General features: G+C 40.1%; 1 protein-coding gene across 3 annotated transcripts in view; it reads right to left on the bottom strand.

Annotated features, from left to right (window-relative positions):
- Nucleotides 1-15968, bottom strand: part of ADGRB3 (adhesion G protein-coupled receptor B3) — a 926819-nt gene that overhangs the window by 413210 nt on the left and 497641 nt on the right. For all 3 annotated transcript variants that reach the window (XM_088456639.1, XM_088456638.1, XM_088456640.1), the window contains one exon: nt 8244-8438. In XM_088456639.1, coding sequence (XP_088312765.1) covers nt 8244-8438 — 195 coding nt within the window. The remainder of the gene's footprint in view (nt 1-8243; nt 8439-15968) is intronic.

Genomic DNA, 15968 nt, shown 5'->3' on the forward strand with positions numbered 1-15968 from the left:
TGAATAATAGTTTAAAAACTGTAACTTTCTCAATTACCTAAACCCCAAAAGGCCCTACCCTGGAACAATAGCTACCTAATAAAACAAACCCCAAGTCTAAATTTGAGCTCCTACATTGAGTTATGCCTTCCCAAAAATCCCCCATAGAGAACAGTAGAAAAGTGGTCCTATTTGAGAGTGTCAGAAAAATGACAGTTGGACCTTCAGATTACTCCCAAATCCTCATTTTTTTATGTTTTTGCACTGAAATTTTGGCATGCAGCACCAAGCGACAGTTCTACCCAGCCTTGCCAAATTTCAGCTTGGTACCTCCAACAGCTTTTGAGGTGAAGCCCCTTAAACACTATGCCCCCCCTCCGGAATTCTCTGTGGAGATTTCCATTTTTTTAGATGCAGCCTTAATATAAGGGCACAAGTGTGTGTATATATGTGTATATATATATATATATATATATATATACAGATTCAGAAGTAGCACTCCTCGGACTTCACAGCAACACAAGCATATGTATGCAACGTTTCAGATTTAATGCAATCTTTCTGCTTTCCGTGGAGTGCTTCTTCTGAATCTGTTTACATACTATCACGATTTGCCTCTACCTGCCGTGATGGAGTCAGCACCCCAGCCGTTGGCATAAAGGAGTTGCAGTGCCGGTCGTTTCCTTGTTTATTTATATATATATATATATATATACATATATATATAGTTGTCATGTGTGCATATGTATTTTATGTGTGTACCTTGAGCTGCACTTTATCCAGAATGTGTTTACATTTACTGCCGATCTGAAAAAACTGTGAAGCCAAGTTTAAGACAAAGTAATGTCTACAAACATTTCCAGTGGATTTGTATTAGTTTTGTTTTGCAGGCCAAGATAATGCACAATACTGCATGTAAATACAGAGCCAGATTAAGACCTCATGGGGCCCTAGGCAAGCTATTGGTTTGGGCCCACCAGCTGGTTATGTTTCTAGTCAGCAAGATGCAGCAGTGAGCGGCTCTGTGACCGTCCAGTCAGAAATTGACCTATTTGCAAATAAAGGCTTAAATGTAGCTGAAATGAAGTCCTATAAGCAGTAGCACCATTGTCAGCTAGGTGTCAGCGGAGCTGAGCTCTTCCAATTAGAGTTCTCAGCTTCGCACTAGCTCCTCTGACCCCTATACTGAGCTAGAGTGTCTGAGGCTAACCACTCTTCCCTACTCCTGACTGGACCCCCTCCCAAGGCCAGATCAAAGCTTTGGGGACCTGGGTCACTTAAGATGGGGGGGGCATTAGGTGTAAAATAAAAAGCATAGCGCCATCACTCAGGAAAGTGAGTTAAACTCAGGAGGTAGATTTTAAAGAGACATTCAATAATTTTTCACAGTCTGCAGTGCTACATACATTCTAATTTTTCTACCACAAGTACATAAACACAAGGACAATTTAGTCATATGCCAGCCTCCCCCCATATTCTACACTGTATGCCAACCTCTCACCCATATTCTACGGTATATGCCCACCTTCTCCCCCCAATAAGATATAATATGTATACCCACCTTCCCCCACCCCATATTCTACAGTATGTATACCCACTTTCTCCCCCTCCCCTATTCTAAACTGTGTATGTCCACTTTGTCCCCCTCCCCTATTCTACACTGTGTATGCCCACCCCTCAATATTCTACACTGTGTATGTCCACTTTCTCCCCTTCCAGTATATTCTACACTGTGTATGCCCCCCCCAATATTCTACACTGTGAATGTCCACTTTCTCCCCCCCCATTCTACACTGTGTATGCCTACCCCCCCAATATTCTACACTGTGTATGTCCACTTTCTCTCCCTCCCCTATTCTCCACTGAGTATGCCTACCTTGCCCCCTTCAATTTGAACTGACTTAAAAACAAGTTCACTGTCAACACTCTCCCAATGTTAAAAATAAAATGCTGTGGGCAGGGCACAAGTGGTTACTCACCTTTTCACTGTGGAGGCTCCCTGTTGTCACATATACTTGTTCCTCTTCCTCACCTTGTAGGCTGCAATGCCTGCCCCTTTCATCCCTGCAGTCTGCATGGCCAGTGTTTCCAGTGTTTGTACACTGAGCCTGTGCAGGCTGTCACTGTATGCTCACTGGCTGGCCACACACAGGCATAGGGCAGGCTGTCAGACCCATTTGCGGCTGGACCTCCACTCGCAGCCTGACCTCCCGCTTCCCCACTCATAGCTGTACGATCCCCCTCTCATGGCTGGGCACCCTCTTTCCCTGCTTGCAGCCAGAACCCCGCTACTGGGTGGCAGACGGGCCCGCTAGGTGCTCTGTACCCTAGGCGCCTGTCTGTACCACCTTGTGGAAAATCCAGCCCTACTCATGACATGTCTTACACTGTACATTGATGAGCTAATTTAATCAAGAGCAAGCAAGCTGCCATATTCATGCACACATAGATGTAAAGAATAAATTCAGCTACATTTATGCCTATCAAAGAGACAAACTTTGTGGTTTTTGGAATTTGGTTGACAGAAGTACCAGGTTCTGTAGGGGCCCAGATGTCTACAGGTATCAGGATTTTACAAAGAAGTCTCTGTAGCAATCAGGCAACTGAGGAACGAAAGTTCATTTTCTGATTGAGACATTGTGCAGCTATGGACATGAAACTGGTTATAATTAGCAAAATAATCAATTTGCATACCATAGTAAAGCATTTTCACAAGGACACAGAATATTTAAGCCTCTCTTGGATAGCTTTCAATAGCATAATCAATATTTTAAGAGCTGTGCTCTGTGACACAAATTAGCATAAGAGAAAACAAATGCCCCTTATTTATTTTGTCAGATTTAGCACACAAAAGTAAGCCCCTAATGTCACCTAATAAATTACTGAATACTTTTTGGTCTTAATTTGGAGTGCAGCCAGAAAGGCGAGGATGTGTAGTTGGTGACATTTGGCCCATGCTGGAAATGAAAATATATACAGGATGAATGCATCATTTAGCAGCAATGATAATGAAACCTGAAGTGTACTGGCATGGAATGGCAATTCAGTTTATTGCGTCTAATGACATAACAATGTTTTAACTCATGTAGGTTACATGAGCTTGAATGTTCATATTATGTGAATTTATTCAACTCTATAGCACAATAGATTGCTTTCTATGTATTCCCTTCAGAAAGACATTGTTTTCAGAAGCAAAATGCAATCTTTTGTTTCATCATGCATTTAGATTACTGTTCCCACGATATCTCTTTTAACATTTTTGTTATATAAGAAATACTGAAAATTTCAAAGAACCACAAAGCATCTGTTGCAAACTGACTAAGATGTTCTTAAAGGTCTCACAGCAGCTGTTGATTAAGAAGCAACATTGCGTAACATTCAAATGAGTACATGTAGATCAGGCTTAGACGCAGTAGTATAGAGGTAAATTTGTTGTTCTCTAGGGCATGAATTTGTACTTTGTGTTCACTTTGCAAATTTGAATTGGCTCTTGAGATCATTGCCACTGCTATGCCACTGAGAGATGGCTGTAAATGAAAGTCCTTTTGTTAGCTTATATTTGACCTTCAACAATGAATAAGATTTGGATATTTTTAGAACAAAATAAAATACATCATGATTAGGCATTAAGCACAAAATTAGCAGAAAAAAGTTTTAAAATAAATATTTTAATAGTTTTTAAAATACATCGGGGTCAATCCAATTTGGTACGAGTTTCTCAGCCCCGCAAGTAAGTGTGACTGTATGCTCACACATTGGCAGTGAGCAAAAATGTGTGAGTACGGATGAGATTGGGTCACGAGTAGGGTGAATTGCCTTGCCGTTGATGGCTTTTCTATGCTGTTCTAACGGAAATTTGACCCCTTCGCACGTAACCCCATGGATTAATATTTTGCAGGTAGCACTGACACATGGCAACAAAGTATACTCTTTGGGCTTGGTGCAAACGTGGAAGTAATTTAGGCATATGTTGCTCCCCATTAGTGTTAATGGAAAAAATGCAAATATTCAACTGTATGCAAAATTGTATGCATGTTGCGATGCAAATGCGTCTTCATGTGCACTTGATTTCCTATTAGTCATCATTATCATCAGTGCTCACTTGCACCTACCCTGTTGTAGGCGCAAAAGATACACCTCCACAGGCATATTTTCTCTTAAAACAAACTCTGCATAGCCCTCATTTACATGAGCATACCCTTTGCCTATGTGAGAATGCCCCATTACAGCTGTAAGTGTAGATGCAATTACAAAGCTTATCACTCTGCATAACCAGTACTTGCCTGCACTCATTTCCGGAGTATGCACAGTGTAAATTCACTCTATAAACTATGGACAGCACAGCTGGTGTAATGGTTACCAATTCTGGCTCACATCACAGAGGTCTTGTGTTTGATTCCCACCAGTGCCCTAAATACTGTATGTGGAGTTTGTATATTCTTCCTGTGTTTGCGTTGGTTTACTCCGGGTACTCCGGTTTCCTCCCACACTCCAACAATATGCTGGTAGGTTAATTGGCTCACAACATAAATTAACCCTAGTGTGTATGTGTGTTTGTGTACATGTTGTAGGGAATATAAATTGTAAGCACCACTGGTGCAGGGTGTGAATGACAAATATTATCTGTAAAGCACTGCAGTAAATGTGTGCACTATTTAAATAATTGCTAATAAATAATTAAAATAGTATGTTCTACTCTGCACCAGGCCATTTATGTTAATTCTGGGCCACATGTAATAGGGTGAGAGTTTAGAAAATGTTAGAGTTTAGCAATAAACTCTCACACTATGACATTGATCAAGTTGTATGTTTAAAATGGGAAAACATCTGGATGAGAGTTTAATTCATGAGAGTTTTTGAAGTCTGAAAAACATGCGAGTTTGCATGTTCTCGGACTCTATTACATTGGCCGAGTTTAAAAAGTGTGATAGTTTACACACATTTTCTAAACTCTCGCCCTATTACATTTGGCCCAATGTGTAGTGAAACTAAAGCTTGCCACACATGAGAAAATGTATAATCGTATTATTTGCTCGCAAATGCTGAAAAAAGGCACAAAGAAAAACTGTCATTCCAACTAGTTGGTAAAATTAAACATGTTCATTTTTCATGTTTCAGAATTAGGCAGACGTGGTAATCAGTGTTGATTATGATTTATGGGGAATTGGTTTAATTCTGTTTTTAACATGCAGAAATACTGTATGTCTATGACATAACACAATCAGACAAGTTTGACAAATGTTAAACAGTTGGTTAGTTGAATGCAAGTTGTTTAAGTTTGTGGACAGCTTAAGGATGTTAAAATGTAAATATTTCTTATTATACGTAAATACTGTGGGTTGAAATTTATTACAAGAACTGGCATGCAGGATTACAGATTATTTTGCCAATATACTGCATATCCTTTATTTATACAGTATATGTGTATCAGATTTAAGTACCTACTGTATGCACTTGCTATAAAGTACATTTATTGCCTAGGAAATTTTTATATTTTGCAAAGACACACAGAGTAGCTCATCTAACTCTCCCTTGGGACTCTACTCCGGCTTGTTCAATCACTGTGGTCCTAATAAAATATTATCTTGTTACTCAGGCTGCAGAGTGGTTACAGTAATTTTGCTGGTAATTCCTTGAAATAAAAGAGACAACAATTCTTACCTGTCAGTGGAATACATGTCAAATAGTGTTCTGGGAATAATTTGCTGTAGAAATTACAACCATGTATATTTAATAGGTTTTGAAACATTAAAATGTTTAAATACAGATTATTGTTCTGAGTATTCCATAGTGCCTACATTTTGTATTTTTTTTTTCCTTTTATACTGTATCTTCTGTCTACATTGCACCTACACCAATATGCCACCTCCTGCAATGTATCTCATCAGTGACACATGCAGTTGAGAAAAATTCTAGCATTAAATATATTCCATATTAGATCAAAATGGAATTATGCATGGATGAGAACAAGGGATATTTGTGGAGCCCAGATTGCGAATTTACATAGGTACTGGGCCTGATGTGTAGTGGGTACTACACCAGTTAGATTGGCTTATATTTCTGCACAAGGAAATGTGTGCACAAATATGGCCTTAAGCTGGCCACACACTAAACCAACTTACATCCAATCAGCCAACTAGTTGATTGGTTGGAATGAAAATCTGGTAAGGTATGAAAGCACATGACTATCAGCAATTTGCTCCCAATGCCGGAAACTGGACAAAAACTGTTGTTTTTTCAAATTGTTTAGATCAAACATTTAACAAACTTGTCTGAACGACCATTTACATCTGTTTTCTGGCATTTAGGAGCAAATTGCTGATCATCATTTAATCCCATACGTTACCAGATTTTCATTCGAACCAGCCAACTAGTTGGATGGTTGGATAAAGTTGGTCTAGTGTGTGGCCAGCTGTATGCAGATTTCTGTGATTTAACACATATGTCAACTTGATGTTGATTAGTGGAGTTGTTTGCAATGTATTATATGGACATAAGTGTATGTGAGGTATATCTGGCATACATACTGACATATGCTACTGGTGCCAACCTAAGCATATTAGTAGTTTTGCTTATACAGTAAAACAAGGATTACCCAAATATCAATTACCTGAACTGCCAATTATCCCAACACGATCAATGAGAAACAAAATTACTATTAGATGGTGTATTAGCTAAAGTTAAAAATTTGGCAGAAAATTATGATAATAAACCCCAACTTACATATATAATTTAAATACATAATTTAATATGGCCATTTATTCAAAAGTCCCAATTTAGTTTGACTAATCAGCCTACATTAGGTGCAATTTTTTTGCAGAGACTGCTGTGTCATACTCACGGTCAGACTGCAGAGTTTTGATTATAAAAATTATATATATAGCTTCTATGTATTATTCTGATTGTTTTTAGGGGAAAAAAATCACCAAAATTACAGCACTCCATGGAAATACAAGGAGAGACAATAAATGAGGCAGTAAGAGCTAAGCCTCACCTCTGATAGCTCAGACACTGCCTGAAGCTGGAGGCTGGGCCATGAAGCAGCTATAAAACACAGAGAAAAAGAGCTAATGGAGGCATGCCTCACTGTGAGGGGGCGTGCCATGAGCTCTGATGGACACCTCTGACAATCAGGTGACCAGTACAGAAAGTACTTTGGCATCAGAGCTTCACTTAAGCCCTAACCATTGAGACTCTACTGCAGCACTGAGGAGGGAAGGAAATTGGTATACAGTATGCAGACAGAGGAAACACGCAAAGGAGAACAAGGTGAGGAGGGTCCACTGTGAACAACAGCACGCTGTCTGGGGGCTTGTAACAGAATAGGGGGTTTCCCTAAAGACACCAGTAGCTGGCACCTTGTCACTATGCAGGGACTGGCACCTTCAGTGTAAATCTGGGTACACACTACACAATGTGTACCCAGCACGACCTCGCCTGTGACGGAACCATGCATGCGGCAAGTGCATACACACTTGCCAATGCCAGCTCCAACAGGGTGGAGCTATGTATCATGCTGCATTCTTCAGCATGGCATTGTTAGTGACATTCCCTGTTGGCCCTGCAGCAAGGCCGACGGGGGATGTCGCTAGCAACCCACGGGAATGCGCATATCATGGGTACCCATTAGATGATATATCCAATATGTCAATCTGATCTGCGGCATTGAACAACATTTTTATAGTGGGTACCCAGCTTAAGGGGTGAGGGATATTCTCTGCTAGGGGTAGATCTGTGTGAGGGGGGATGTAGTTGGTATTCTGGTGGTCAGGATGCCGGTGCTCAGAATGCTGGCACTGAAATCCCAACACCAGTCAGAATTCTTGCACCGGCATCCTGACTGCCAGCATCCTGACGCTAGGTATTGGGGTTAGGAAGAGGGTTAGGGGTTAGGCAATAAGGGGAGGGAAAGGGTTAGGCTGTGGGGGGAGGTTAAGGTTAGGCTGTGGAGTGGTTAGGATTAGACTGCAGAGTGGTTAGGTTTAGGCTGCATGGGGGAGGGTTAGATTTAGGCTGCAGGGAGGGAGGGTTAGGGGGCAGGGTGCATGTTAGAGTTAGCCATTACTTGTCTGTCTTTCTTCATTTGTAAATGTTGGGAAATACTGTTTGAACAAAATGAATTAAACACTTATATAGAATATGTTAATCGGTTAGTTAAAATTTTAATTTATAATGATTATAATGATTTTCATGTACTGGAGGAGTTAGTACCAACAAACATATTGTGTTTTTTTTAATTCAGGCATGATTGCTTAATATCTTACCTGAACTCCATCAGATGCAGGTATATAGCTTGCTCTTTTGAAAGTGTCTGTGACATTTCTAAGGATTTCCACTGAGATCAGAAGATCCCCTGCATAAAAATGCCTCCTCTGAGTTAAATCAAGCAGTGTTTTGGTAACCTGAGACATTCCTTCACCTGCCAGTGTTCTTTGTCCCTTGGCAAGATGTTCTTTAATCTGTATCAATTCAATAGATAGTATATAGTTATGATGTGATACTCACAAAGATGAATGTTAAAACTAATAAATAGCATACAATAATGTTCATATGTATGAAGATCATATTTCTGCAAAAGTTAAAATACTGTATATACTCGAGTATAAGTCGACCCAAATATAAGCCGAAGCACCTAGTTTTACCACAAAAACTGGGAAAACTTATTGACTCGAGTATAAACCTAGGGTGGGAAATGCAGCAGCTACTGGTAAATTTCAACAATAAAAATAGATACCAATAAAATTACATTACTTGAGGCATCAGTAGGTTAAATGTTTTTGAATATTTATTTCAAAGAAAAACAGTAAACTAGCTCTGTAAGTGGAAAAGAGAGTCAACAAAACCAATATGGTATCAACAATAACTTTAAAAGTACAAAAACCTTAGCTCAATCAGCAACTAAGCTAAAACACAAGAGTTAAAATCCTTCAAAACTGGATTCCTCCTCATCATCTGTATGTCCAAACAGAGCTTCAACTTTATCTGGTGTGATGCTATCAGCATAGACATTGTCGTCATCACTGAGTTCGCATTCATCACCATCACTGCTGTTGTTCTCATACAAAGCGCTGTCTTCACTGCCATCCATAGCATTACTAATACCACATTTCTTGAAGGCACGTTGCACCATATCCTCTGGAATCTCTCCCCATGCATCACGAACCCACTTTGCTACCAATTCTATGTCGGGCTTCATCAGATTTCCAACTTTTGTCAATCGGGCTTGACCAGATGACATCCATTCATGCCACATTTTTCGCACACGGTCTTTGAATGGTTTGTTTAAACACACATCTAGGGGCTGCAATACAGATGTGAGCCCAAATGGCCAAAGTAACTTGAGAAGACTTTGACAATTTTTTTATGTCATCAGATGTGTGGGCTCTGAACATATCCCAAACTAGTAATGATGGTTTTTTCTTTAAGGCTGTTCCTGGACGTCCGTTTCAAATTTCTTCCAGCCATTTTTTTGTTCCGTCTTCATCCATCCAGCCTTTAATGTGTGCACGCACTGTAATTCGTGGTGGGAATTTGACCTTTTTAGGCAAGGTCTTTCTTTTAAAAATAATGACAGGCCGCAGCTTAGTTCCATTAGCCAAACATGACAGAACGACTGTGAAATGGTTATTTTTCATTTCCTGTGGTTCTGAGTAAAATAGTTTTTCCTCCCAAACTTGCCACAGTTCTGTTGCTAGGAAGATCAAAGGTCATAGGTGTTTCATCCATATTCCCAATATCTCCCAGGTCAAAGTTATGGATCCTTCTTTGTTTTATGATGAATGGATGGAATGACATCACTTTCTCATCAAGGTCTTTTGGCAAATTCTGTGAAATCTTTGTTCTTTGCCGCAAACAAGGCAAACCTATTCATAAAGCAGGTACACCATCCTGCTGACGCAACAAAATTTTCAATGCCTGGTGCTTTTAATTTGTAATATTTATCCAATTGAAGGGCATGTAAGCGGATTCCCATACGTGTAATGCAGTAACCATTTTGATGACACTCCATAACCCATTTATGCAATTCAGTCTCTAGTGCTTCATATGAAGTCATTAAAGCACGTCGAGCTTCTTTTGCCTTTGGAATCTTCTCCAAGTCAGCTTTCATTTCTGCCACTCCCTCACTTGTTTTTTGTCAACACAAAATTCCCTACTTGCAATACTGTTATTGCTCTCTTCTGCTCTTGACACAACCTTAAGTTTGAAACCAGCTTCGTATGACCTGTGTTTTCATTTTGGTCCAGGATTAGAAGTATTGTGATCCATTTTTGACAGCGCCGGGCAGGGGGAAAGCCGCTCAGTGTGTATGCACTGAGCGGCTTTCCCCCTAGCGATGACAATGATCATCGCTGTCCATACACGCTAAGCATAATCGCCCAGTGTGTATGGACCTTTACTCTGCAAACACTGTATGTAATGGAGCTGCTGCAGCTGAGGGTTATTTACATCTAGTATTTTATGCACTTTATTATGTTCATCTTCTTTTTTTTTTTACTTTACTTTACTTTACTACAGTGGAAGCACATTTATTAGAAGCAGCGGCACCCAGCAGCTATGCTGCTCTGGATAACAGTGACCCCACATCAGGATGTGCGCATTGCAACTAGTGAGGGCATCTCGGCTTCTCATCAGCACCCGTTGCCACTAATTGCTCTGGTGCACGGTCCACGGGGGGGGGGTAATTGCGGGCACCGCTCACCTAGCTCACCTGGAAGCAGACAGAGCAAATGGCTCCACAGGGGAGGGCGGGGGTTTGCGGGCGCCGCTCACCCGGAAGCATACAGAGCAGAGCAGGTCACCAGCGCAGTGGAATCAGACAGGGCAGCGTACCCGGGGATATCTCACACTGCTACCGCTGGCCACCTCAAGCAGGTACTTTTCATTGTGGTCCTGGACCGTCACTCAAGTATAAGCCGAGGGGGGGCTTTTTCAGCACAAAAAATGTGCTGAAAAACTCGGCTTATACTCGAGTATATATGGTAAATGTAGTTGTCAGTTTGTACCTTAAACCCTTTGCTGCTAAGGACAAGTAGAACTTGTCCTAAGCACTGCAAGGGTTCAAATGGGGGGGAGGGGCACTTACTAAAACGTCCCTTTCTTAAAGTAGACGTCACTTTGAACATGTGATAATATTATTAAGCCTTATTACTTCCAGGATAAACATTACTGGAAAGAGCATTCGGACACCCACATACCTAGGGCTACCTTCATTCAAAAGTTGGGAGTCTTATTTTTCAAATTGTTTATCCCCTGAAACTGATTCTTTCGTAATCATGTGTGACTGCAGAAATCATTATTAAGTCAAGGGATAGGATAATATATCTATCATCATGGTATAAATATACTCCTGGTTTCAATAAACCCAGGGGAACCCTTATTTGAAAGAGGAGATTCCCAACTTTTCATAAAGTGCTGTCCCTGTGAAAAACATCCCAGGCACATCAAAAGTGTCTTTCACATTCTCGGAAAACTCCTAAAAAGGTTTTGACACTGTACATGTGCGCAGAGTCAGTTTCTGAGAGTCACTAGAGGTTGGAGCCTATGATTCCTCACCTTCTTAAATGCCTCCACAGGCATAAAGCAACACTTCGATCTGAGGATGGTGGTAGCCTCTGAGACCAAGCTCCAAAAAGCATAGCTTTTTAGTAGAAATGAGCTGTTCAGTTCTAGCTAATTTTTTTCTGGCAGGTTCAGATACAAGCACATGGCTCTTCCTGGGCCAAAACATTATCATTACCAGAACCCCTGGCTCTCCAATGACAAAGTTTTGGCCCAGGAAGATTATGCATGGCCATGAGATTGAATTTGAAACTGGTGAAAAAACAAACCGCTCATCTCTTGTTTTTGGTGCCTGGTATATAGTTGTCAGACTGCAGTTCCCATTGAGAATAATAGGGTTTGCGGTCTGAAGTGCTAATTAGCCATTTTTCAGAGATTTCTGTGCAATAAACTGCATTTGTCTATTGTTACACAGCCGGGAAACTTAAAATCATGCAGAATCACCAACAAAAGGTATTGATCTTAAAGGGCCTGATTCTGAGTCAGATGCAGTAGCAATGTCAGATGCAATGGAACCATTTTTTTCACCTATGCATGCATCAAAGTTACACTGTGCATGTGTCCAGAGTCTGTGGGTGTTCCTGGGTGGTGACAGTGAGGTGGCTAAGTGGATGCATGGAGCTGGTCTGTCTTATGGGCATGTTATGGGGGTGTCAAGGGTATGTTGCTGATAGTGATTGTGTACAGAGATGCAGAATCGTTCACATACTGTAGGAGGCCATATTGAGGCAGATAATTGGCACCAAGCATATGGCTGGTGCAAGTGTCAATGGTGCATTCAAAGGTGCGTCTTAAGACTCAGGTATCTCTTTACTAAACAGTGTTAGGAGACAGAGTGAAAAGTGATAAGGTGCCAGCCAATCAGCTCCTAACTGCCATCTCACAGGCTGTGAAAAATGACAGTTGAGAGCTGATTGGCTGGCACCTTATCACTTTTCATTCTGTCTGCTAACACTGCTTAGTAAATAGACCCCTATATTTCATAGTCTAAGCCATCAAAAGTATTTATTGAAAACCTTAATTTGCTACTGGGAAGGGGACATCTCCCAACACCCTTGGGCCAAACGTATCCCACAGGATCATCAGATGAGCATGTTCTATTTTAAACTATATTTTTTACTCCATATATTTCAGACATTTCCCCAAACCTGTGGGACACTAGCCTCAATGGTAGTAAAGAGGGAATCTATTATTCATGTTATATGTATTTGGTCTAATGTGCATTCTTTTTATAATGATGTGTGATATTCTATTTATGGCATACAGATACGTGCCTAAAAACCTCATCTAAGACATGAAAGCTCCAGAATTATTGCATCAGCATCAAGAGAGCACCTGTCGTTTTGTATTTCAATAGTATTAACATTCTCAACATTTGCATAATGTAAACATGATCTGGCTTTAAAGCATAAACACTTTTTTATATTAAAAAAGGCAATAAGTTCTACACTGTATTTATAAAAAAATTAATAAGAGTTTTGTCACAGGCCACTAAAAATTAATGATTTGTAGTTAACAAAGATACTCTTTCATCTATTCAGGCATTATGCTGTAACATCAGGATGCAGCCAGTGTCGACGTTCATAATCTTGACACCACAATGTCAGCAGTTATTATGCCAACACTGTTGAAAAGACGATATTGACCATGTTGGCATCTGACGAATGTCGGCATGTTCACAATGTCAAGATGTCAGATGTTGACATTCTGCGTGGAATGGATGGATAGGGTTAGGCTGTAGCAGAGGAGGATTGGGTATAGGCTATGGGAGGAGATAGTTAGGGTTAGACACTAGGGGGAGGGTTAGGGTTTGCCTGCGGGAGGTAGATAAAGGCTAGGCACTAGGGGGAGGGTTAGAGGTTAGGGATACTCACTGCCGGAACCACTGCTAGAAGCCATCATGATGTCACCTCCAGACCAGGAAGACACTGCCAAAGCTGCCAGACCCACTGTACCAGGTATGTCACCGATAGACCACCAAAGACACTTTGGCGATATTCTAATCATATTGACATTTCATCAATATCAACATGATGATTGTCAATGTCGACATTCTGATGCATTTTGACATGATGAATCTTGACAAATTATACTACACCATTAACATCACGTTCCTAATGATACATACTGGTGCTCCCATGACCACGATAGAGGAGCATTCCCCTTTATTTATACAGTGATCTTCCCAAATACAGAGTGCCAGAGTAGTAGTGCAATGGCAGAAGGATATTATATGGGCATAGATTTCTGAGAGATGGAAAGCAGACAAATCTTTTTAATTCTTCTGATAATTGCATAAGTCCTTTGATAAAACATATAAGTGAAATCTGTTGGGGCCTTATACTGTATAATTTGTACAACATATTTTCCAATCAAAGTTTTAACAATTATTTTCAATAAAAGATGTATTAATAATCAACAATGACTTTGTCATGTACTAAAAATATTTTTCAGGCATATTTAACAAATAGACATTGCCATGATAGCTGAATAATGCTCATCTCACCCTCAATACTGGCAAATTTACTGCTTTGCTTGCCAGACAGGGCCCCATATTCACATGTGCAGTGCTTTTTATCTATGAAGGAAGGTGACGTTACTCAGAAAAAATGGTAGCGTTACAAGTTGATACAAAATTTATAGTAGCTTCCATTCCCTGGTCAAGTTTTCAGACACTAATTTTATTATTTTCTGAAATTATATTACTGACATCTTCCTATTTCTGGAACTAGTTAGAAAATTTAAAATTATACCCGAAAAAAGTACTACCAGAGAAAAAGCACTGTGCATGCGTGACCCAGTATTGATGTATTTTTCAAACAGAAAAAATACTTTCCCCATGTAATAGCCATTGCTGGCATCCTTTGAGAAACAACATAATCTCCTAAACTGATGAAATTGCTGTTTCAGGGCTTTATAAACCCCTTGGCCTGAACATGCACAATTCACCAGTGTGACTAGATTTTTTTTATTCACTCATAACATGAATGTCAACACTAATTTATGACAAAAAAATGTTTAGACACAGTATCGTCCTATGCCTGATAAAAACATAATAACTAAACTTGCAAAATCAACTTATTGATATTTTGGAAAAGCAGAAAAACGGCTGTCCAATGACCAAGTGAAATAGAAAAAGAAAAAGATCGTGCTAGTATACAGACATTGGCATAGAAAATTATTTAATACGGTATAAGAAATAACATGAGATAACAGTATGCACATGTGCCACAATTAAACAAGGAAAATAATAATGATAATAAATGTAATATTAAATAATAAAATATTAAAACAATTGAAAAAATGATGAAATAATGAAATGAGGAAATGATGGTGTCATAAAAATGACAATAGGTTATGAATAAATACAAATGTTCTTTGTTAATAATAACCCCAGTTGCACTGTTTCCCGAAAGTGAGTCAATGGTCTGTGGTTTGGGCACAATCAAAGTGCAACAGTTGCAAAGATTAGTTTCCACAGATTAAAATCAATAGTACCTGTAGTGATACAGTGTATCCGCTAAATGTGTCAGGTCCATAAAGGTGAATAGTACAGGGCTGGATATGTTGGTAAAAGCCAGTGTATATGGAGCCTATAACGTAGCACCCTGTCAGCCGCTACAGCATCCAGCTGTCATGGGTAAAACAATTGATGGTAACTGGTATAGAAATCTCAGGCAAATAGAAATATTCCGGTGACCGGCTCTAGGAAGTACTCACATATGTGTGAGAGAGCTGCCTGGGTAGAGGGCCTGGATCCGTGCTGTGGGGAGTCCAACTAGTAGGAATGTTGGAGTTTCCATTTGTTGTGATGTCCACAGCATGGAGAAGACAGCAGTTGCAAAGTGTTAGCGGTAGTAGTTGGTGACAACAGAGCCAGTAGTGGGGCAAAATGGGCAGCTACGCATTTCATCACGATCTCAGGACTTTTTCAAGCTTGGTCCATTGACCAAGTGGTCTGATCTCAGGAATTGAAAAACAAGCCCAAGTGGCAGTAGTAGAGGCACCAATTCAAATGGAATGGGTGCTGAATTTATCCAGAGGAAGACAAAGATACACAATACATTGTTGGAAGAACCCATGAGGACCAAACACATACCCCATTAAAATCCAAACGTAAGATGAGACAAATTTGTAGATTCCTCTTGATCTCTGCAGACAGCCTAACTAAGTGGTTTAGCATGTGAACACCTACAATAACATGTACAAGCTTACAGCAAAACACCCTGTCCATGGCAATTACATGACATGCAAAACTGAACAATCCCAACTGGAATTACCCTCTATGTGAACTCAGCATCCACACTGCCGAGGCCAATAAGATGGCATTGCATAGTTTAAATTGAGGAAGGTGCTAAAGCATTTGGAAAATAAATTGAGCACCCAATGGACAGGCACTTGTCTGGATAGAATCCATCCTCCAATCTGAA

This window comes from Taudactylus pleione, unplaced genomic scaffold (assembly GCF_031769625.1).
Source record: "Taudactylus pleione unplaced genomic scaffold, aTauple2 ptg000710l, whole genome shotgun sequence".
NCBI lineage: Eukaryota > Metazoa > Chordata > Amphibia > Anura > Myobatrachidae > Taudactylus > Taudactylus pleione.